We start from the raw sequence: 24,880 nt of genomic DNA on the forward strand, positions 1-24,880 counted from the left end.
TAGGCCCACAGCTAGGGAGCAGCTCCAAAAGTTATAGTTAAATCTGCCATTATGCCATCTTTCTTATGTTACAGTGTTCACCGACTAGAAAAGGGACTAGAAAAGTTACAGTGAGAAATGGGAGGGCTGCAGATACTTCAGGAGCTGTGCAGCCGTAACTAGCACTTATGAATAGCTCGGCTCTTGAAAAGAAATCACTCCACAAATGAATGATGAATCTAGGGAAAGTTGGTCTTAAATTTTAATTTATGTCTTAGCTGCAAACCACCTGTGAGTAAAAGAACACTGATTATAAACTAACCTTCAGCTGAGGTTTTCATGTTACAGAATTTTCTAAGGAAAATATTGTTAATATATGTTCAGTAAGCTGATGGAACAACCCCTTCTGGAACCACAGTGCATTTATAGTTGGCCAATACTACTTCCATTAGCTTTCTACAGGCACAGGTTAGGTGCCTCAGTAATGCTGGCTACATTTGGACTGCTTATTATTTCTTCATGTATGGTAAACACCTTTTGCTTAACAAAGCAAAGGCTGTTGACGGCGAACCACGGCTAACATGAGACAAACAAAACAACTTAGAACTTGTTCAAAACATTTAATTATTTTAGGCAGAATGAGCACCATTCTGACTGCACTTCTTAAAATCACAACTTACACATGATGGTATTCAATGTGCAACCTCAACCTGAGAACTAGGGATAATCTAGTATCTTACTTAAAAGCAACTGAACCATCTAGTCAGCTCATCTAGTCAGGCACAGAAAACTATCTGGAAAGAAGCGCTACTTCTGCTTTGTTGCTTAATGTTCCTTCTTAAAAGAATGACGTTATTACGATGTATTTCAGTAATTCTTGAGTTTTTTCATGGAATCATAGAAAGGCTTAGGTTTGTAGGGACCTTAAAGATCATCTGGTTCCAGCCCCCCTGCCATGAGCAGAGATGCCAGCCACTAGGCCTGGTTGCTCAGAGCCCCATCAAACCTGACCTTGAACACTTTGAGGGATGGGATATCCACAACTTCTCTGGGCAACCTGTTCCAGTGCCTTACTACCCTCTGAGAAAAGCTTTTTTTTTTGCCTTAAAGTGAATCTCATTACCAAAAGTTATGCTTGTCTCAGTGCAATATTTAAATGTGCTATAGGTGATGCATTTGTGAAAGCTAATTAATTATCTGTCCACAAAATTAAAAATTGTAACAAAAAACTGTGTATCTTAACTGAGGTTTAATCTGACTTGCACCACAGCAGAGGTTTTAAGTAGCTGCCTCAGAAACTAAACCTAACTTGAAATGATGAAAAGTTGCTACATAACTTAGTCTGTAATACAGTTCTTATATGTGAATTCTGATCACTTAAGTGTGAATACACCTACAAAAAAAAGATGGTATAAATGTATATGACGAATCTTATGTACCTTTGTTCTTTATATGACATGTTTCATTATTATTGCAGATTGCTGGCTCTTAAGGTATTACTGAGTCTCCTATGACATTTGGTATTGATTTTAGATTACTGCAGGAATGTGCTAGGATGAAAGCTCTTAACTACCTTCTCCTTGTTTCCGCTTGGTAAGTCCTACTCTGTACACTTCTAGCACAGACACGAAATTGCTAATAGGGCTGTACTTCTGCACCCAGGGACAATTTAGCCCATTGGGTACAGTCTGCCCCATCAGACACCAATGTTTGACCACATCATGAGGTGCTGCCACACATGAGCACAGAGAGGACAAAAAGGTGAGGAATGGAAATCTATCAGTGGGTAAATTCAAAGGCAGGTAGTTCATGCGCTATTATGTATTTGCAGTAAACGGAACTGAAGACTGTAACTGACTAAAACAATGTTCTAGAGATTAATCCCTTGCTTTTTATGTCAGCCTACATATACACCCTCTTTTGTCTCTCTTTTCATTTGTCACTTCCTTCCAGCCTGAAGACTTGGGTGGCCAAGGTGCTGGGGACCTGAGGTGACTGACCAGGAGGCTGAGCTTTGCTGCTGCCAGCTGGTGTAAACTGCCCTGTTTTCTCATCAGCATAGCTGCAGCTGCTAGGGGAAAACAGCCTTTAAAGCTATTCTCCTCCCTGAAATGATCCATGTGAATAACGAACTGGCCGAAAGCCTAACAGATATCTCCTTCTCACCGCTCTGCAGTGTGCAAACTGTAGCACAGGACTGTTATACATTAGGAGTTCATGACTCCTACTTATGTCAACAGCTTTGACTTTCTCTTGGACGTCTAAGAACAACTGTCGAATTTCTGGCACCAAGGTTTATAAATACCAGCCTCAGTTCATAAGCACTGAATTAGAGGTAATTACTGGCCTAATGAACATCAAACAGGAGAGGATGAAGAGATGCAGGCAAGAGATAGTTTAGCAAATGAGATAAAAAAGGTGGAGGACAAGGGAGTAACAGAATGCAATTGGCAAGCAAGGTGGAAGAAAACCCATTAAACATGCATTTTAACCTCCCTTCATGCTGTACCTTGCTCTAACAACCAAGCTTTTCCTTGAACTTAGGACCATGGGTCCAGAAGGCACTTGTCTTGGTCACTGAATTGAGTCCTCACAAACACAGGCAGACATATTAATTAATAAAGCTCAAGCCCTAAGCCTGAACTGGTTTTCTTGCCCTTGCTATGCCTCTTGAAAGGCAAAATTTGTCCAACAGAGCTACCTGGTGGTTTTGTGAAGTGTGAATAAGGTTAAGGTGAGGCAAGAAAAAAGAAACCAGTCAGAGACTGCTGCTTTCATGGGATAAAGGTGCCATTGAATGAGCGCACAGGAGCTACAGAAGCAAGCTGTTAGCTCTCCATGCTGAATAGACTGGTGAGCCAGGGGAGTTATTTAAGAATGTCTGCAAGTGCTGAAGGCTGTAAACAGCCACATTGCTTCCCATCCGTGTTAGCCTCAAGAAACAATGATCCTTTTTTGCTACAGAAAGTAGAGAAAATTGCTCATGATGTACACAAATACATGCAATCACTTCTCAATACCCCTTTGCCAAACTGTACCAAAAAGGAGTTTCCCTCTGGGCACTACAAGTGAATTCACTTCCTGCACTTGTTTTAAGGGAAGATGTGCAAATGGGTCTCACATAAGGCATGTACCAGCCAGTAAATACTACACAACTTAAGTCTATCATCATTAATATTGTATCTGCCAGCTGCCAGTTGCCAGTAGGAAAAAGCCTGATCTGGATCAGATATAAGCTTGCTTCTATTTCTGTCAAACTGAACAGTTTGGGGCTTTAAAATTTATTCTGGCTGTGGGGTCAGACTATACCTGATCCTGCTTCTGAGCACAAAACTGCCTGTTCTACAATGCTGGAAGAGATTTAAACTTGCATAGGAGCTTTCTAATGAGCACTGCATGAATTTGTGCTTTCTGGCACACAGCTGCCTTGGTTATGACATGGTACAGGATTAGCCATGTCAGAGAAGCACACTCTCAGGGAAGAATCCAGCCTGTTGGTTGCTAAGGGCACATGAACCCCTAGGAACGGGATCAAGTCTCCACCTCCCCAGGGGAATAACCTGAGCACACAGCCACACCATTAAGGTACCTTTTTTTCTTCACTCTCTAAATTCGTGCTCCTGCCCACATTCTGGAAACTCTTGGGAAGGAAGGGACTGTGGATTTAAATCACTCCAGGCTAACAAGAGCCCAGCACACTTCCTCCCACTTCTCACACATGTGCTGCTGATACTAAGATGGTAGGTAAATTTCCTCCCCCTGTCTGTCATATTTGGGCTTTGGCCAGGTATGTCCTAATACCTTTGCTTCTTTTCAGTGATTAATCAGGGATACACATCTCAAGTGCTCTGATCTGGTTAGACAAAGCCAAGCGCTGTCAGAAATCCTGCATCTGGATGCCTGCAGGTGGCATGAAAAGGGCCATACACCACCACACTGCTGTCACCACTGGCAGTTCTCAGTTACTGCAACCTGATTTACTTTCCCTAGTCAAATTTCCTGTGAGTGAAAGGGATGAAAACTCATCCCATCAGTAGGCTCATGAAGACCCACTAGAAGTAATTTTATGTCTGCATCCTATCTTTGATTTAAAGGCAAATATGAGCCCCTTGGGCTAAAGATGAATGAAATATTTAAGAGCAGGAGAAAACTAAGTAACCATTAGGAGTTTTGCCTCTCTTTTATAGCTAAGCCCCATAGTAATTAACTGATGTCAGAATGACTCTTTATGAGATGATGCTTGCTGGTGTGAAAGAAGAGAGAAAATTTCAGCATCCTGAAATACTGAAGCCTCTGTCTCACTTCAGCTTAAAACCTCAGTTTTCTGCATTAACTTAACTTCTTATCTAATAACTTTGTAAACTTACACACATGTAGGTCTGCCGATACACCACACCACAATAAAAACTGAATCACCGTTAGTTACTCTCTTAAAATAATTAAAAATCTGCTCCTGCTTTTTGAAAGTATTTACAAATTCAGAGTTTGCTTGCTTTTGTTTCACGTTTTAAACTCCCAACCCTGCTTTCTCTGAAGGATCCCTTATCAACCTGCTAATCAAAATGATCGTTCACTATGGGATTTGCAAGTGGTCGTGCCATTTACCCACTAGAACCTCTCTGTCAGAAGCAGGGTTACAAGTCTCTGCAGTGGGCAGTGGCATCAAGACCTGTGCTAGCTGAGACATCAACCTGGATGGTGGGGAGGTCCCTCTGGCCTTGCCAGTTCTGATCCATGCCTGGGTGATGGGTTTGGTCTTGGAAACACAGCCGCAGATTTTTATTGTGATGAAGTTTAAATGAAGCAGAAACATGAGGTGCCTCAAATAAGCCAGAAAGGGTCACGTTTGCTGTTTCCAATAAACTCCTCTCCAGTTGCTTTCAGTCCATGCTGGCATACAACAGGTTATAGATTATCTCCAGCTGTAAGCAATGCTGCTTTGCACTTACTTCCATTAGGGATGGAAAACCAACTACTACCCCACATGCCAAAATTAACATTTACAAGAATCTCATTAGTACTGCTGTTACATGTGTCCCTGCGTCTGCAGAGCATGAAGGACTGAAGTAAAAAACGAACATTTGCTGCCAAACTCCCAGAAGGATGGAAACAGAAAATATGGCTAAGAAAACTGCATGGCACTCATGTTTTAGCACAATACGCTATTAATCTGCCAGCATCAGAAACACTGGAGTTATGAATACTGCAGTGTCTAAAGCACAACTTTGGACTCTTAATTTTAGCATGCAGCATAGCTCAGTACCTAAAATATTGCAAGAAGAAAGCTGCAGGCCAAGAGCAAGTCTTCCACTCTTTCTTAAACTGAAACTGTCTCAAATGTCTCTGATAATAAATGCATCTGGGCAGATCGAACACCAAGCAGAGGGAAAAATTCATCCCCATCCTTCTCGCTTACTCATGGAAAATAGCCTTTAAAACTGCAGAGGTGCAGCCTCACACCATAGCTTGATGTCTGAAACAAATTAACATCCCTCTTCTTGGAATTTTTTTTAGAGAGCAGGACACCAGTGCAGACCTGCTCAGCAGGAGAGCATCAAAAAAGATTGCAACAGACATCACTACGCATTTTTAATGGTGGAAGCAACACTTCCAGATGCAGATGTACAGGAGCTACTTAAAATTATGACCTCAGAGACTGTGTTGTACTCAGGTTTATTTAATGTGTTCTAGGAAACAAAATCCTGTCTTTACAGACCTACCAAATGCATGTGAATGATGGTATTCACAATTTCCTTCTCCTAAGCTGGTTCATACTATATGAAGCACATATACTGCATTTTTCTTCCTATTTAAAGTTCATTACAAATGCTTTATGCATCGGAGAAATGCTCTGAGTGCACCTATCAGATTTTTGATCAAAACAGCTTGGTGCCTGGTAGGGGCAGCAGAGTTGGTCGATTTATTTCATAAAACTTTATGTACAAAGCAGCAGTATCCATGAACATAATGGTCAGAATACAGACTCTACAGGGGTAATTTTTATTACAATTTATAGCAAGATTACCCATACTCCACAGTTTTCAGATTTTATTGAGATTTTATGGGACTATATGGCTTGAGCAGTTAACTGCACCTAGCGTGGTTATGGTTCACAGAGAATGGGAACTGGCACTGAATGCACAGTGTAACTAATCTACCAGAGAATATTAATTGCTATGATCCAATCAAAGGCAATATTTAAAATCATTTCAACAGTCAAATACTTTGCCATAAACCTCTTAAAAGAATAGCTGTATGGAGAAATACAGAAGAGAGAGGGATTGCATGGATGTAATATATGCACATATTTAAGCATCTCTGTCATTGGGTTGTATACATAAACATACAAACCCATTTTTTAAACAAAGGACTTTTCTCTTTCTAAGCTATTTCAATGCCAGGAGACCTCATCAATGAAAAAAAGAAACTACTAAGACTACTGAGATTTATATCTCGCTGAACATCCAGTATACAAATACTCTATCACCAAAAGTAAACAAGGAAAACAATAAGGACAGAATATATTTAATATTAAATAAAATACTGCAAAACTACTACACGATGGTAGCAGACTGCAACTTACACACTGGAACAATCCAGAAATATTTTAGACATCAAGTTTCCAGCAGGTTGGCCCAAGGCACAATAAAACCCACGGCAGAGATAAAATAAATGAGAAGTTTTAGGCATGTGTTTCTGCTGGATCCGAATTTGTGGGATAAAAGCAACCAGATCAAAGCTCAGCCCTGGTGAGAATACAGAACTGAAGGGCCAGAGGCATTCTTGGCGTGGAAGACAAGGAACCAACAGCCTCCAAAAGGTGCAGGGGGGGCTCAGGATATGTCAAAATAGATTTACTCATCCCGCTTATGCTGGGCTTCACAAATCAAGTTGCAATATGCATCTACCTCATTCCCTTCCTCAAATTCCTCCTAGTTGAAAATGTACATGATCTCAAATCATGTTGATGAATCTTAAAAGAGCATTTGCTTCAACAGTGAAAAAATCTAAGCATGTCACTAGTAAATCCCTAGAAAGTACTTTTCTGGAAATTTAAGTAGAAGTCTGTTTAGGGAAGTCCCCATAGTTAACCTAATCCATTTTGTCTTAAATCAGCCTCCTCGGTTTCAAACACCACAGCATATCTTACAGCCTCTGTTTTAACTCTCCATTCCGGCAAGAATTACTGTTTCCTCCAGTTCTTAAATAAGGTGCACCATCTCCAGGAGCACACACATCCCTGAACAAAAGCCTCTCCTCTGCCTGCTTCTCTTCCTGGCCAGCCATTGCCAACCTGTTCCCGCTTTCCCAGGACCACTAGCATTTCTTCCAGCTGAACCAACCAACATGAGGAGAGAGCTTCAACATTCGGGGGGCAGTAGGGTGGAGGCAGACAGGCTGGAATATGTACAGCCACAAAAGATTTTTGTGCATAGCAGCAAAATAATTGTAGCTAAAGTAAAAACTCTCAGCCTCGACGCAACTCAAATCCAAAATAGCCATCTACGAAAATGTAGAAATCACTTCACATGAAACAAAAAAGGCAACACTACTGGTTTTAAAAGTCTCTTCCATAGCATAATTTATACAAACAGACCGTATTATCTGACCTTTTAACATATGGAGCAGTTCTCTTAATTTCTATCATACAACAAATTGCATTTACTTTTGTGGAATAAACTTTACAGTAGGCAGAAGTAACAGGCTGTACTTCAAAAAAACAAGGGCAGTGGATACCTTAATCTAATGGTACTACCTGTTTTAAGTCACAAAAAATCTGCAGCAATAGATACTGCATTTATTACATATTAATATATTCACAGTGAGGAATATGGCACGTGCAAACTGTGAAGACAAAACCTGTGTATTTTTTGCCAGGTCTACATAAGATGTAACATAAAAATAGTCCAAGCCCATGTCATTACAGCTGTTTATGTACTAGGGAAGCAGACAAAGTTCAGGTGGCAAATTTAAATTTATTATGTTCTGACTGCTGAATTTTGCAAGTGATTGCGTCTTACGAAAACTTAAAAACCCGTAAAAACGAGAATCCATAAATTTAATTCCAAAACCCCAGAAATATCAAAGTTGCACCAGCCCTTAGTGCACCATTATCAGGAAGGAGCTTCTGAAAGGCTCTTCAATGAATACTCCTCTGAATTACAGAAAACAATTTTTAAGGATATTGTATTTGGCAAAACCTGCTGCTAGAGGGACATGATTTGCCAGGAGTATTCATGGATATATTCTGAAAGCAAAGAACAATGGTCCAAACCAAGCTTGAGGTTCCTGTCATAAACGGCTGAGGTTCTAGTTTTTCACCAAAAAAAAAGAGCTGGAATCAATTTTTCAACATATAAAATGCTACATTTTTTTTCTCTATGCTCAGTCTCAGGAAGAGGGGAATAGTTTTTTTTCTTGAAAATTTCCTCTTAAAGGAAGAAAAAGAGAAAAAAAACAGAAGTAGCTTGAGGCAGACATGCAGTATGGAAAATGTTAGTCTAAATGGTTAACATATAGACAGACTTGGAACAACTGAAATAGGGGTTTAAGGGAAATCAACAGGCAGTCTTATCTACAGGTGCTGCTACCCGCTGTGCCTCTAATTAAACTTTTAGCAATCCTCACCACTGCTAAACAGGGAGGAAAAAAAGGCAAGGAAAGAGATTTTCATGGGACTATAATGGTCTTTCATGGAATATTTTAATGTACAATAATGTCTAGTCGCCACCACCTAATCCACACAGAAAAAAAACCTCCAAGCACTTCTTAAGGCTGTGACAAGAGCAGTGACCACTGAAGGAAGGGAGCTTTGACTCTGCTATGTTGTAGGGGAGGCAGAGGACACAGCCTGGCCTCACAGTGTCCACAAGGACTTGTGCCTGGCTCCCTTCCCCTCTGTGCCTAACAGCCCTAACACACTACTGTGCTTTGTGTGTACAAAATAATGAGAGGAGAAGCTTGTAGGGGGCAACTTGCACATCTGGGCTGGTGCTGTGGGGGCTGCACAGAGACCCTGCTGCTCTGGGGATCTCCCTTGAGTGCGTCCCCCCAGTGGGTGAATCAGGGGAGGAAGGTGCGTGGTCAGCAGGGGAGTCTGCATGTAACTGTGTGTGTGTTCATAGGTGAGTGTTGTGGGGTTAGAGAATGGTGTCAGGAACTTGTAGGAAATTAGTAAGATTTGTAAATGGTAAGTGCTGTATTACCTATACTGCACACAGTGTTCACTAATTACCTTCTAATTAAGCACTGTTAGTAACTTGCTAAAAATGCACCAATCCTGGTTTTGATTTAGACTAGGTTTTTATCCTGCAAAAGCACATCACTCTGACATAAGGGTGCTTTTGCAGCGTGGATAGCCCTGTCTCCCATTGCCCACCTTGGGGTGTAGCACATGCCACAGGACCTGATGGGATGCTGCTGGCACCTTGTATATACGTGTCTTCAAAACAAAAAAAATCTTGCAAGCAAAATAAAAAATGGGAGAGAGGAGGCAGGATAGACAGCAGAAATAAACAGCAAACTAGGAGGCACAAAAGGAGATCTGAAACTCTTCTGAAGGACGGTAATACTAAGAATGCCATGATGAATGACACCATGGAGAAGGATGCACAGAGGCGGAGGAGGAGATGACAGTATAGATTAAAAATATTAACAGAAAAGGAGGGGAAGAAGAAGCAGAGCTGCTGAATGTGGCACTCAAAGAGCAGACAGCAAGATAGGAAGGACTAGAAAAAACAGAAAAATAGAAAAAGAAGAGGAAACAGAAGACAAGATAGCCATTTCTTGTGCCAGGGGGAAGAGAGAATTCAAACAGAACACGAAGAAAGAACTATTTGCTTGAACTGCCTAAAAAAGCAGCCACCAGGACAGTTTTGTCTGAGAGAGAGAGTGAGAGAGAAATGAGGAGTGGGAAGCATCAAGGGAAGCAGAAAGCCACCTGAGCAAAACACCTGGAGGCAGTATTAGAGGGATGGTGACAACTTGAGAAGGTTCTTGCAAAAAACTAAGGATTAAACGGTTCTAGTCAAACCTGGAAGGAAGAGGAAAATTCAGCACAAGAAAAATAAAATTGGTAGTAACAAAGAAAAAGCTTTTCTGTATGCCCTGTTTCTTGTGTTTTTTCCCTTCAGCACCCGACACCTAGAAAAACAGGAGAGATCTGAACTCAAGTCTGATGTTATTTTCATTAATTTTAGCATTTAAAAATATCTGTGTTCAGGCAAATGCCTAAGTCTCAATTGTGTGAAAAGGGCTTAGATAAAGATTAATGCAAAACATAACTTTAAGTGCTTCCCAACTGGCACTCCTGTCTCTGAACTAGCACCAAAGCAGGAATAACCCAGGGATTATGCTGCCAATGCTCTCTGTGGATCGACTGTTTCAGAGAGCATATTTTTCTGTTTCTGAAAATTATCAGTGTTCATGTAAAAGTTGAAAGCTGTGACTCTAGATGACTCCAAACCTGCATTTGTCCGTCAGCTGGTAGAGGATTAAGAACTAATTCAATTTGACAACGATGTCCTGTTAGGATCTGTGTACATTTATTTTTTGTTATCAGCGCAATAGCTGATCACAGAAGGGAATTTAGTCTGCACACATATGAAATTCATTTAATTAGTTAACTTGTGTGATATCACTGCATTTAATTATTTATACTGTTTTGCATTAAAGAATGAGAAACACTCCAGCAAAAGCTGATAAAAGATGACTACCTAGAGTGGATTGCTGCCCATTATTCTTTTATTGTATTTATTCAAATTAACCGTAACTTTTTAATCAAAATAATTAGGGACAACAAAATGAATACAACTCATGAGAAAAAAATTAATAAATTGAAGAATTGTTAATGCCTTCTTTTCCTTTAACTGTGCATTAATAGATGATGCAGGGGCTAATGGCTAATGACCTCTGCCAATTAGAGCACAAAGGCCACACTGTAAGGGCAGGTCAAAAGGCATGGAGTTCATGGGCTGAAATCCCTACAGCACATTAAATTCTGGAATTTTGCTGATGAAACTGGGGTACCAAAGTTCCAGTTTTACAAGATCAGGAGGTACTTCCTATAGAGGAGACTACTACCAGAGCCAGCTAGAGTCTTTGAAAAGAAAACAAATGGGAAAATTTCTTGATGAGCTCAAGGTCAGGTGCACCTCGAAGCTCCAAAATCAAAATACAGACTAAAACTTTCCTTTTCCTGTTTGTTTGGTTTTTGCTTTGTTTTGTTTTTTTTTTTCTTTCTAGACTACATGGTGCAAAGTTCTGGTTTTATTCATAATTTCTTGACAGAAAGGCACAAAGAGCTAAAATTACATCACTGTATTAAGTGTAATAAAACTTAAACCATCATTTTGAGGCTTAAAACTTAACTCACATCAACTCAGTTCATTTCCTATGTTCAAGCCTATTGAGAGGGCACAGTCCCCCCTTTGGGTACTGAGGGAACAGTAGGAGAATCACAGACCAATAGACAACAGGATGCCCCTGAACATCAGAATGACCCATCACTGTAGTCCTGTACAGTAGCACACAGTTGCCAGTTTATCCAAAACAGACATGAGAAGTGAGATACAAGTTGTTGGGACCTGTTCACTATGCAATTAGGAACACAAGAGATGTTATAAGACTAAATGTCCTGCAGTCTCATAAGCCCCAAAGTAATGTTATCTGTCAATACCCTCCCTTTCTGCCTCAATACCTCATTTCAGGGGAAAATTACCGTATTTTATTCACTCACATGCAATGAGCCTTGAAATGAGTATCTCATTCCTTTCTGCATATTCCCATCTCTGTCACTAATGCCACCTTTATAAAGCTGTGCTTTTGAAGTTTCTAGGCACATCTGGTTTTTCTTTTCTTCCTCCACCCATCATCTCACTATCTCTAACAAGTTTTTGCTCCCTTAGTAACTGTTGAGTTTTCACTTTTTCTTGCTTTCCAGCTCCACTTTCTGTGTTCTTTGGACACCTCAAGAGTGTATCCGTCCTTCTGACATGTGCCTCTTCCTCCCTTCACACCTCCATGTGCCTCTGGGGTCCTGTGTCTGCAAAACTCATTCCCAACATAAACATTCTGTGTGGCTCCCTTCCCTTCTGCTGTTTAATCTGGAAGAAGAAACCTAATTCAAAGTATTGCACTGCCACTCCTTGAGCTTAATAAAACCTACTTCTCTGCATCTGTTAATGCTCTTTGGTCCACAAGCCTTTCCTTCATACATTCCTAGAGCCCAATGATTGCTTTCTCCTTGCTGGGGAACAATCTCTCTGCCATTCCTCCCCTTGCTAAATCTGAAACAGCTGGTGAGTTTTCCATGTCCATCTGTGCTATTTTCTATATTGTCATAAATGTCATACACTGACATTTTTTCCATTCTCCTACTTCTTCAGCTTCTGGGGAGATTTATTTCGCTCAGGACAAAACCTACCACAAGTTGTCCAAGTATCTAACACCACTGCTGAACTCAGTCTTCATTTAAATACTTATTTACTTTAAAGATCATCTGGGATAAGACTTTTAAAGGTTCCTCCCAATCATGTAAGTTGTATGCCTTTTCAGCAACAACACAGTAAGCATGGAAAGTAACAGCTTTATAATCATTTTTATGTTTTCTCATGTAAGACCAGTTTCAGAGATGCCACAGACGCACAGAAGTGGCTCCACCTTACCTTTGACATGGCTTCTCCCATCCTCCAACAGTGGTACTACTATAGTGTTGTTCATATTCCCAGGTGATCTCACAGCTGTATAGACAACAGGTACCGACTGTACCACCACGGGGATACGGTGCACGTGACTCATTTTGTTGGACTGCAAGTTCATGGGACTTGAAGGTGGTACTGGATGGATAATGTGCAAAAACTGCTGACCTCCAACACCAGAGGCAGAGGCCACAAGAGGACCTGGAGTTAATACTGACGGTACAGATGCTGCTGAGGAGACTGATGTTATTACTGTGGGGGATGAAGCTGGCCGACTAGAAGAAGTAGAAGAAGGGGAGGAGGCTGATGCTGTCATGGAAACTGGTGAAGATGAAGCTGCTGTAGGGGACGACCTGGCTTTGTTTATTGACAAGTCCACTGGTTCAGTCTGTGTTTGGAAATGGTCTGTAGATAATGAATCCTCCGTGGGGTCTGCCTTCATGTTGTTTAGTAACAAGGGTACAGCATCCATATCTGGGTAGTTGTGGACGTTTGGAGACTGTTGAGGAAGAACAAAGGGACATAGTTACACATGTGGCTAAAGATGACTTGCACACCCAGCTGCTAATGCACATCACACAACTTGGTCGTGAAAGCCATAGGACTTGTATCCTTTTCTTGCGTCCGCCCAAAATTTTAAAGTACAGATCATGTTAGAAAGCAGAGACATGTTCTGTTTGAACAGAATATTGAAAAGAAAAGAAAGTTCTACTCCCATTTCTTAGAAACTGTCGGGATTAATGGTACAAAATCATCCTGTTTCTTTGCACTATGCAAAGTCACCAGTGACAAAAATTTTAGTATCTTCAGCAGTAACAACTATTCATATTGACAGAACATTTTTTTTCCAACATTTAATTTTAAACCACAGCCTTACTCTCTTGTGTCATCATCACTCAGACATTAAGAAAAAATGGTTACTACCATTCCTCATGCTCAAAGACCGTTATTTCCCCCCACTTGTCTACCTTCTTCTAGACTAGGCAGACCTGGCCTGTTCTTTCTGTCATATGTCCTCTTTAAAAGGACATACCTTAGTACTCATTTGCTCTTTACAGTGATCTTTGCAGTTTTGTCCACAACACTTTTCAGGAGGTGGTCCCTTATGCTACCCTCAGCCCTTCAGTTCTATGTTTGACTTCTGCACTCTGAATGGTCATTGATAATGAACTAACATATCAGTACAAAGCCACACATTTGTATGATTGCCCTGCTAGAGGGAGCGACGGTTACAGCAATTCATCATTCTGAAATAGCCCATTACATAGCCTTCCCCATTGTTATTATTTTTTTCCCATACTAATTAAGAACTATTTTCCTGACTTCATGAAATAATTTTATGCTTTGGACTAATTCTTTCAAAGCTGGTTGGACTAAATTTATTCTAGAGTGGTGCCATCTGCTATTTTTATAGTTTTTCCCTTATTTCTGTCATCAAAGAGGTTAATAGAATTTTTGAATAATGCTAGACCAAAGACAGATCCCTAGAGAAGTTCACTTGATATATCTTTCCATTTTGACAGTACATCATTAATAACCAGTCTTTAACAATGTTTTTTCAAGTAATTTTCACCAGGCAGAGCAAGGGTGGAAATGCCCATCTATAACCTGGTTGTAAGGCAAAGCACAGCTCTCAGCTCCTCAAAGAAGCACCTCCATGGCACTGCACTGCAGCAGAGCTTCTCTAGAGACAGGCATTCACACAGTTACAGCTGTAGTACCAAAACCAACCTCAATACAAAACATTGCTCCTTCAAACCTCACTTGATCCAAAATGATTACTCCCTATGCAGCTCTAACAAGCAATCTTTTTACAGTACCTAAGCAGCTCTAAATGCATTATTTTGATCTCTAGATTATGGTATTTACTAAGTATATAAAAATATAAAGTCAGAAATATTTAAGCTAGAAATATTTTAATACGTCTACTGTCAATAAACTAACAATCAATCAAGCTATTAATTCCCTTCGGGATTTTTATAATCAGCTACATTAAATATTTCCAAGGAAATCTCTCCTTCTTTTGAGTCAGAGTCAAGCTTCAACAGAGAATGGAACTCTACTGAAAAAGGAAAATACAAACACTAATATTGAAAACTGCAGTAGTAAGGGCCTAACTGGATATTATCCTTGGCACACTGAAAATGAGATGTTCTCGTAGATCGCATGTATTCAGCGGATTTAGACTGGTTCTTGGATCTGACATTTTCCCCCATTTGAAAGCAAAAACATCTCTGGAACAGTAAGTATCTTCCTCTATTCATACACAAATTTAATTTAATTTATAGTAGTAACTTGCTAAAAACGCACCAATCCTGGTTTTGATTTAGATTAGAAGGTGGTCTAAAGGTGGACTAAAGGTGGTCCCTTCAATTTAAAATAAAGGGACCACCATCCAAATAAAGGATTCACCTGGACCCTGGATCCTGCTGTCCTGTTGCAATACAAATAACAAAAGAAAAAAATCCCTTTTTATTAAGACAATGGGAAATTCTGCTAAAAAAGAACACAAAGTGAAGAACAGGTTACTTTTCAAAGCACAGAACCAGCTATGAGTGACAAGGCTATGTAAAGCTCTTCCTCAAGAAGGCAAACCCGCCTGCAATTGCCAGGTTACAATGATTCCTGGTAACTTCCTCTGAAACACCTTATCCTGGCTACTGTTCATAATGAGATCCCCTATTGTGCCATCATAAAGACAAAACCATAAACATACATGGCACAAAAAGTTAATTTGTCAAATCTTGACAAGTCTCATCTATATGCACTTGGGCAGACAGACTGGTTCTGCTAAACTGAACAGACAGGTAGCAGAGCAAAGTGGAGAGGGACACCCTGCACAGGCTACACCTGAACCTTCATAAGGCCAAATGCAGCATCTCATACCTTAAATGTTTGAGAGAAGAGGGATAAATGGCATCAACTCATGTGCAAGAGAGATGAGGGATGCCCTCATGCACATGACATGGGTCATCTAGAAGCAGCGTGAATCAACAGCTCTATCCACAGGGCAGATAAATCCACCATGCAAGAAATCCTACATGTTGCCTTACTTCCAGGTTTTCCCTGGGTACCAGAGGCAGATTTCAGGTTGACCCACTGCCACCTGCCTTGGCAACACAATGTGTTATTCTGTGAGCTGAAGGATGGATTACCTGCTGTTGCTGTCTTTTGTCGCACTTCGGAGCACCCTAAAGTGCACCAGGCACTTGATTTATCCAGTGCATACGTGTCAGACTGCTGGTAGTAGTCTTGTGACTTCCAAGATACTTTTGAGACTGGACACAAGGGATCCACATAGACCTCAAGAGCAGTCTATCACCAAACTGAGTGCTTCCGCCCCGAAGTCCCACCTACCTTTGCAGCAAGAAGCACTAGGTCCCTCACAAGAAGAGTGAAGAAAAAACCCAAACCCTCCTGTAGCTGATACCACACAAAGTATTTGTTCTGCCGATAGAGTTAATGGTCTTTGAGACAAAGCACAGGTCACGACTTACAGATTTTCTCTAGGTTGCGCTAAGAACAGGCCTTTGTTTCACTACAGTAATTACACCTACTCCTTTGGGAATTAAAAAAAAGTAACATATAACTTCAGACTATCACACAAATCACTTTAACAGCTCTTCTACATTTACTTTTGTTTGTACATTCCTTATATTGCATCTACCCTTCCCTAGGTACTCTCTTCTTATCTGCTGGAGGGGCCAAGCAGTCTCTGTGTACTATGGTAATGCAGTTAATATTATTATTTCAGTCTTCAGTAGTGAAACTAAGCTCAAAACCTTTATTAATTTCTCCAAACAGGATGACAACTGGTATGCCGTTCCATAGCTGCCTTTCCCGACAAAACTCTAAGACTAAGGATGCCCTTTGGTAAATTCAGGATGTGACTTATGTCAGCTGACATTACAAGAGACAGCAGGATCCTTATCAAAACAGGTTTGTATGTTTCATATTTAAGGTAAAAATTGTAAACAAGTGCTATATTTTCTTCTGCTGGTGGTAAACAGAGATCTACCCCAACAACTCACGCTCCCTTACAGTGAGCTACTATGAGGAATTATAAGAGAGAATTAGGTTGTGAGCTGTAAAACCTGCCTGCAAAGGCACATGGCAGAACAAAGGAGCGCATGGCAGCACACAGAGGCTTGTCTCCACCAGGCCCTGGGGGAGGAGGTGTCACAGGGCAGACCCCTACGAAGTGTGTTGCTGATGTGGCAACACGGGACAGGTCACTTATATAAGGAAATGCTGTGCCTTAGAAAAGTGTATAAAACCAACTCACTCCTTTGAATAAACGGTTCAGATTCCCTGCCGGTCTGGGTCCGAGATTCAATCGCCAACAAGCTACAAGTGGTACAGATGTTTCACCATGATCTCAGATTTTATCTAAGCTGCCAAAACTCTATTTAATCAGTAGATGAATCAAAACTTTGAACATTAAATTTATCACTATTTTCTGAAAATGGATGGTATAAGTAAACCTTTCCCAATGATGACAGTTATTCCAGAATAAGGAACTGTGGGAAGAAAAGCAGCATGGAAGCCAAAAGGAATGGCTGAATTCTCAGAACACTATTTCTTAGCATCTTCTACTAATGTTATTAACTGAGAAATAACTGTTTGTTTCCCTAGACAATGAGTGTTTGTTGTTGGTTTTATTTAATGGAACTACATCTTTTCTAACTGAGAAGACAATAAAGCTGTGGCTGGGATGTTCAGTATACCTTCAGCCATTATGTCAGCTCAACTCGAAGAGAAACAAATAGCTGTGTGTTCATTTCTTCTGTCTCTCTAGTTTTGTCTTTCCATCTCATCTAGTGAAGTGGGCTTCTTGTGGTGGTGTGGGCTCAGAAGATTGCTAGTTTGGGCATCTGAAGCAGGCTTTTCCTGTCTGGCTCCCAAAAGTGTCTGTGTTGGTTTTGCAAACTTCAGTTTGGTTTTAGGAGTCTAAACTCTGTTGCTGAGAGTTTGGCAGCTTCCAGAACATTTGGTGGCTTAGGAAGGGTTCATCCTAAGGTCCCTGTAATTCAGTGGGCTGCCTTGGATGCCAGCCCAGACCATAGAAATACAACATGAAGGGGTACATCTCCACATGGCTTCCCTCATCTCACTACTCAGCCCACTGGTACAGTGGAGAGGGACAGCTTCAGCCCTGCCACCAGCTGGGTCTCAGAAGCAAATCTCAGCAACGCATGTCTCCACAATACTGCTGTTGCATCCTTATGCTGTTCACCATCCACTCAAATCTGGCTGAGCCAGAACTGGAAGGCAGGTTAGGATGGCACCCTCCTAGAAAAGGCTTTTTAATAAAGGTGCAGCCTCTATTAATCAATGCTCTTGGCTCATGCTTTTTGTGCCTGCCCTTTTAAAGCTGTATACCAGTATTCTTTGCAGTCCTCTGTTTCATTAGCTTGTCATTAATAAATACCACCAGGAACATAACATGTGATTTCCCTATTCACAAAGCTTTTTTTGGCAGAATAAAAAAGCATTCCTTACTCCTTATTCCCAGGCCATTATAGAAAAACAACCAGTCTACCTCGCAACCAGCCACACTACCCTGAGCAAAACATGGTGACTCTGTGGCTGATAGCATCCTATCTGCTGGGCAGCCATCCTTTCCTACACAGTTCTTCATCTTCTTTCCAGCCCCCTGAATTCCACCTCCTCTTAACTTGTGAGGAAATTTTGCAATGGCCCCTTTTGACTCTACTCTTATTCTACTCATGGCAACTCCTCTGTGTACCAGCACTGTCTCCCATCCTAAAGAACACATGAAGTTTTCACAGTTTCCACACAGCTGAGGTTAAAACCAGAGAAAAAGTAAAGATAATTTTTGTTGTCAGCCACTCATCCTGACACCTTGCAGTTCATCAGCTTCACAAGGTACTAAGCCACAGTGAGTCTTTATGCCTTTGTGGACTTCTATGGATCCCACACAACAGAGTTTACAAACCTCCAACAATCAGCTGTCAGCTTTTGAAGTGTCTTCCTTTCTGGCAGCAATCTCCCAAGGTCAAACATTTTGTAAGAAAGCATACCAAAAAAGCTGTCCTTGATGACGGAAACAGAACAGACTAAATTTAGCGTTTATAAAATAAGCTAGCTTTGAGGACAGGAAGTTAAAAAATAAATTGCTAAACGTTTAACTCTTCAGTCAAATCACACAAAACCCCTTGCTGGCTTTCATCATGCTGTCCCACCTCATTCTGCTCTGGCAGGAGCAATTTTAGACAAGATGATTTTGTTTTGTCAGTGTTAAAGAAGACTGAGATGAGAAAAATCATTCTCTGTCTGAAAAGCTACCCACAACTTTAACCACATAGCTGCCACTGCAGCACCAAAATGCCAAGGCTCGGCAGTGCAGGCATGCAGTCTCTCCTGGGCAGGCAGTGCAGAACTTGTGCCCGGCTAGAGCAGCTTTCAGCTCTGGTCATCCTGCTTGGAGGGTGAAACCTTCATAACCGGAAATACTGTGCACGTTACAGATTTTCTAACACTTCACTGTCAATGAAAACCAATACATTTTAAAAGACAAAACCCACTTGGCTCTAGAAGGAGTCATTTTGCTTTTGCATAGCACACAGATGTGCTTACAACTCTAATGCCATGAGATGAGCAGGTGAATTGGGTTTAGAACATGGTGTGCTCAACTTCTGCACACAGTTTGCTTTTAAAATTGAAATGGAATATTTTCCTTATCTTTCTTGTAAATAGGGTAGAAGGTTCATGCCCCTGAAACTGAAGTTCTGTAGGTGCTGGCCATGAAACATATCTGCCTGTGTCAGGTTTTGCCCTGTCCCACCCCAAGTGGGCACTTGCCGAGCACAAAAGGCAGCAGCTAGCTTGGGTAAGTAGCAGCCTGAGCACTTCAAAAAGCCCTGTAGGTTATGGCTCAAGTACCCAGTGCTTTACTCAGACTCTTTTTGGGGCTTATTTTACTAATCTAGAAGTGAACTCTTCTTTAAAATTACAGGAAGAGATGTTTCTCAAAACCCCTTCCCAGCATGAGAAATTACATTGACAATACTCGCTTCTGCCTGAAAATCCCCACTTTAACCAAAGCAACAAAAAAGTCTCAGAAAAATAAGTAATACAACATGCAGAAATAAAAGAACTAAACAACCTCTACTTGAAACACTCTGCTATCCCTCAGAAAAGATAATACAGCTCAATTTGAGATGCAGTTATTATTATTAATCTGTGCATGAAGGGTGCACCAGTACAGTGGCGACAGACAGCTGTATAGAGGCAGAATGACAAACATGTTCACAGCCGAAAACCAAAACTGAGCAAAATACTTCAAATTTTGTTTCCATGTGCTAAAGCACCAAGTGAACAGGCATTTCTGCCTTTTTGCTCAAGGCTGCTGCTGTAGGCTTTCCCAGGCTGGCAGAACTCCTCAGCTTGGATGCACTGGAGAAACACAGGAGGTCATGCTGAAGAAGAGGGCAAAATGCAAGACAGCTGGATCTTTCTGCTTCCTTTCTGGAAGCAGGAATTAAAATGTGTCTTACTGTCAGTTTCCAACAAACAGTTGCTCAGGGTCAAGGTTAAATTTGTGTTCCAGGGAAGAAAAGAGATCCCTATGAGATGGCACTCCCATGTAAGCTTGAGTCAGACTCTGTCACAATGACTCCCATTGAAGCTTTTATAAAAAGCAGCAATTGGTGCTGAGAAAGACAGAGGGTAGAGTCCAGGAATTATTAAAATAAAAAGAAGGCTCAATGAAAACACATTTAACCAAACTGGAATTGATTCAACAGGAGAGACTGAGAGATACCCACTTTAAAATACTCATTGTTCACTTAATGTATCATTATCTCTGCATAACACTTGGAAGTTTGATTTCAAAGTGCATGTTTCCAACCCTCAAAGCCTAAAAATAGTATTTCTATTCTCTTTGTGAGTCTGAAGAGGCAAAAGAAACTCCCATAGCACATGCTATGAGGCACAGGTGGCCTTTGTTAGCGGAGTATTGCTAAATGTGTAGAACCTACAGAAGATGCCCCAAACTAGGAACAGAATTAAGTAAGAAATGGAGACTAAATGCAAATCAACCACCCATAAATACAGAAGCAGAATTCAAGCTCCAAGGTTGTCAACGCTATCTTCTAACTTTTCCTGATCAGTCACACTATGATACTATTCCACAACTACTTCGACATTAAAAAAGTACCACGTGCTGCAACCTTTAGTAACAGTTCAAATTAGGACTGGGAAACCATGCTTCAAAATGAAAGGAGATCCCTATGCAAACAGCATTAATTTTTAAACATGTTTAACAGTAAGCGCAAATACAACTCATATGAAATGACCCATTTTTAAATAATACATTTGCAAAAACAGAGTAAGCATTAACGTTACTTGGTATCCCACTCGCCCGTCCCAAAACTGACAGGTTTATCAAAGGATTTCTAAAACAGCACAGAAGGAAAAACCAGTGATTACAGATTTCTATACCAAACAAACTAATCAGCCCCTGTACTATCTAGTACATTAAACATAAAAAAAATACATATCTTGAAAATGTGGACAAATTCTCAGTACCTCAAATCCTACACGGGCCTGCTGTGATATTTTTGATAAGGAACAAAACCTACCCCCTTGTTCCCTAAATCATAAACACATTCAGAACACTAGATGTTCAGCTCAGGTGCTTTATTTATATTTGAGCAGTGTTACTAGAATGCTCTGTCAAAGGAAGAATCTATTGAAAGAAACAAATTTATGCTCATTGCTATGACACAACTCTTGAAGAGAAACAAGTCTAACAAAGGTGCAGTGCTTGGATTACTACTTACTTAAGCATGAACAGAATATTGATAACATATTTGTATTTCTGGTACTAATTCATTTTATATGTGAAAATAATTTCTAAACAAATGGCAGATCCATAAATAATTGTTAAATAAAAGATAAAATACCAGGAAAAAATATTGTATTGCCCCAATTTAATTTTGGGGATTTAAAAAAAAAGTTTATAAAACTCTAGACAACAAGAATTCATACAATCACCTACCAGCTCTCCTTCTAACCCCTCCCCCCATGTTTTTGGGATGATTTTCTCATTTTGATTTCACTTGGTTCTTTATTTTCTCTATTACAGCCTTAAATCAGAATCTTACAATTCTGTTTGTCCAAAAACTTGAGTTAATAAATTTGAATCCTTGATGTTTACATTAAAAAATAGTAAGAAAAATTCTAATAGACATACATTGGGATTTTTAAAGTGAGTTTTCTTTTGTCAGTCTAGACTAGCTATTTTGCTTGACATGGAACACACATCAGAAGTTTCCACAAGTACCTACCAAGCAGGATTGTTGATAGAGAGGTCCATCAAATTATCAAGACTTAGTAAAAATAATTTTTGTAGAAAGTACTCACTGGGCAGCATTTACATTTCTAGGTAAAAATATTCAAATTATATTGTGGGGTTTTTTGAAACTAACATAAAAGCATTCAATGTGTCCACATAAGCCAACTTACACTGAAAAACAATGAAAGCCTGAAGAAAAATTTGCAGCCAACAATTTGTTAATGCAAAGTTTTGATATACTTTTTCTTACTCTGCATGTTAGTCTGAAATATTCATAAATATATTAGCAAAAAGGACTGTGACAAATGATGCAGGAAACTTATTATTTATACCCTTTAACCACCTGCAAGCTGTCACCCAGTTCCAGGCAAACTCAGCCATGACCAAACCAGCCTTTGAGCTCAGCACTCACAAATTGGTCTTACACTTCCAAGTCATTCCTCCTTGGGCAAGCAGTGCCAGATACTGCAAGAGGACTCTGCACCTGCTAAATACAGCTGATGAGGAAAAGGCATAAAAGACTGGGCAGTACTTCTTTTCAATCATTCCTCATTACTCAGTCTTGCTCTGACACCTGTACACCTCCTATCGCACACATACGTGGTGGTGATGGAGGTGCCATGACTGAAACTCACATCTGGCGTGTTATCCATATGCTGCAACTGAGCTTCTCCATGCCTTTCCTCGCTTGTCTTTGTTCATCCTAATTTCCACCAGATGAATTCATTTTCCCAAATGAACCTCTTTCTGTTTACTATCCTTCAAGCTTTATATTCATTTTGTTCTTCTGACCTCCCAGCTGAGGCTGAACTCAGTGTCAACATTTCTTCAGTAAAATAAATAGATGGCGTAGAGATAGGTACAGTTAGGTCTGACTGAAATTAACCCTTTCACTGGCTTAAAAAAAAGAGTTCATTTCAGAGAGAAAACATTTAAATCAAGTTTTACTAAAACTAGCACTTTCTGCTGTCTGTTCCTCAAACTTATTGTTGGCCCTAGTAAAACAAACATGCCTGGTACTCCTATTCACTGGTACTGAGGGACCATGGCCTGAGTTTGTATATCCAAAACTACTCAACCTCCATGTGTGGGTAGCTCTACTCCAAGTTCGTTAACCTGGGTGCAAGCAGTTTGCCTCTTTAACCCCTTGAACTACTTCTCCCGCTTCCCACTGCCGCCCTTCCTCTGGGACCAGGCAGCACTGAGGAGGACATGAGCTGACCTCAAGGAAGGAAAAAGAGCCAAATTTATGAGAAGAATAACACTGGCTGAAAAAAAAGACCTACGGAGTCAGACAAAACGCAGAGATTGGGTCTGGCACTGTCTGAAAGGGGAAACTTTGATAGTAAGTCCTGCCTGGGAAGGCTGGGATACTACCAGCAAAGGGACCCAGGCTCCAAGGGGTCATGTGAAGCGAGTCTGCAAGTTAAGGAAATTAGGCACTTAAATCCTAAACAAGGCATTAAGTCACCTAATGTTACCTAGGATACAAAAGGGAGGCCTACGAGATGAAGATGAGGGTGGGAGGGAAATGGTGCTCATCCCTCGGGGTGTGGGCTTGGCCAGAAAGGCTGCAGGGCTTGGCTAGATGTCAAGGAGAGCGTTCCAGCCTGGAGAAGAGGAGATGGGTGAAGCTTGGAGTGACCACACAAAAGGGCTTGTGCCAAGTAAAGCAAAATGCCCCAGCAGTGCCTGGGACCTGAAACTGCTGGGGTTCACCATTCCTCTGCTGTCAGCAGATATCCCAGAAACCCACTGGTGAAACATCCTGTCCCTCTGTGACACTCGTCCACAAAAAATGAAGACAAGAAGTGCATATTGCAGTAATGGCCCACTAAGGGTCTGAGCAAAGCGAGCACCGCCAGCCCTCCTCCTAACGCTCCCCAAAGGCAGATTGCTTCATCGTTCAGGCTCACCAGCGTTCTTTTAGCGTGGCTCTTGGAAAGGTAGAATTGGGACAGTTATTCCTGACTTTTTACCCATAAAGTAAATGTTCATATAAACTATGAATACGTACATTTGGAAAATTAGTTCCTAATGCCTCTGGAATGGATTTTGACTCAATTCACTGACCTGGTACATCATAGTACACATTGTTACAGAAAAAAAGACAGAGAATAAAAATCAAACCCTCTCTGTGCAACTTCTTTGAGTCTTTATTATATAAAGTTTACGGTAAAGACTAAGTAGAACAGCACATGCATTATGAGATGGACAACCCACGGACACTACACATGGACCAGCAGACAAACACTCCAGTACAGACCATTTAATGCAGTGCTCTGGAGCTGACCATGAAGATTTCCTTATTTCAGTTCTTATCCTATGGCAATAATAATCACTTACTGATTTCTGCAAAATGGTTAGTCTTAAGAAATCTCCTTTAGATGAGGATAACATAGACTACCTCCACTTTAAAGAAGGGAAAAGGTAGGGAAGAATCTCAAGAGTTTTTCCCATACAGTATCAAATTTAGAGTTACAACAGTAGAGCTAAAACATTGTAATACTCAATATAAAAATTAAATGCATTCTAACTATGAAACTCTCTTTATATTATTTTATTCTTTCTGACTTTTAAGGGCTGAATATAAATAGCATAAAACAAAGTATCATTATTCACAGTACTTGTCCTGCTCTGAAGTAAAGCCTGCAATATGTATCTGTAACAATTTCCATTATTTGAAAGGCTCACATCTGAAAACTGAGACGACTGTACACACTCAATATTTCATTATACTTTTAATCTTAAAAAATAAACATCTTAGCAACTGAACTAAAATGAACTCAAACTGATTATTTTTTAATAGCTAACAATATTACAGTGATATTACTACACATTGGAAGAAACTGGATATTTACTTGTTTTTCTCAGAACAGAG

General features: G+C 40.4%; 1 protein-coding gene across 6 annotated transcripts in view; it reads right to left on the minus strand.

The window, feature by feature from the left end:
* KLF12 (Kruppel like factor 12) overlaps positions 1 to 24,880 on the minus strand; it is a 238,223-nt gene that overhangs the window by 77,229 nt on the left and 136,114 nt on the right. For all 6 annotated transcript variants that reach the window (XM_048295582.1, XM_048295581.1, XM_048295577.1 and 3 more), the window contains one exon: positions 12,645 to 13,176. In XM_048295582.1, coding sequence (XP_048151539.1) covers positions 12,645 to 13,176 — 532 coding nt within the window. The remainder of the gene's footprint in view (positions 1 to 12,644; positions 13,177 to 24,880) is intronic.

Source organism: Corvus hawaiiensis, chromosome 2, assembly GCF_020740725.1.
Source record: "Corvus hawaiiensis isolate bCorHaw1 chromosome 2, bCorHaw1.pri.cur, whole genome shotgun sequence".
Lineage (NCBI taxonomy): Eukaryota > Metazoa > Chordata > Aves > Passeriformes > Corvidae > Corvus > Corvus hawaiiensis.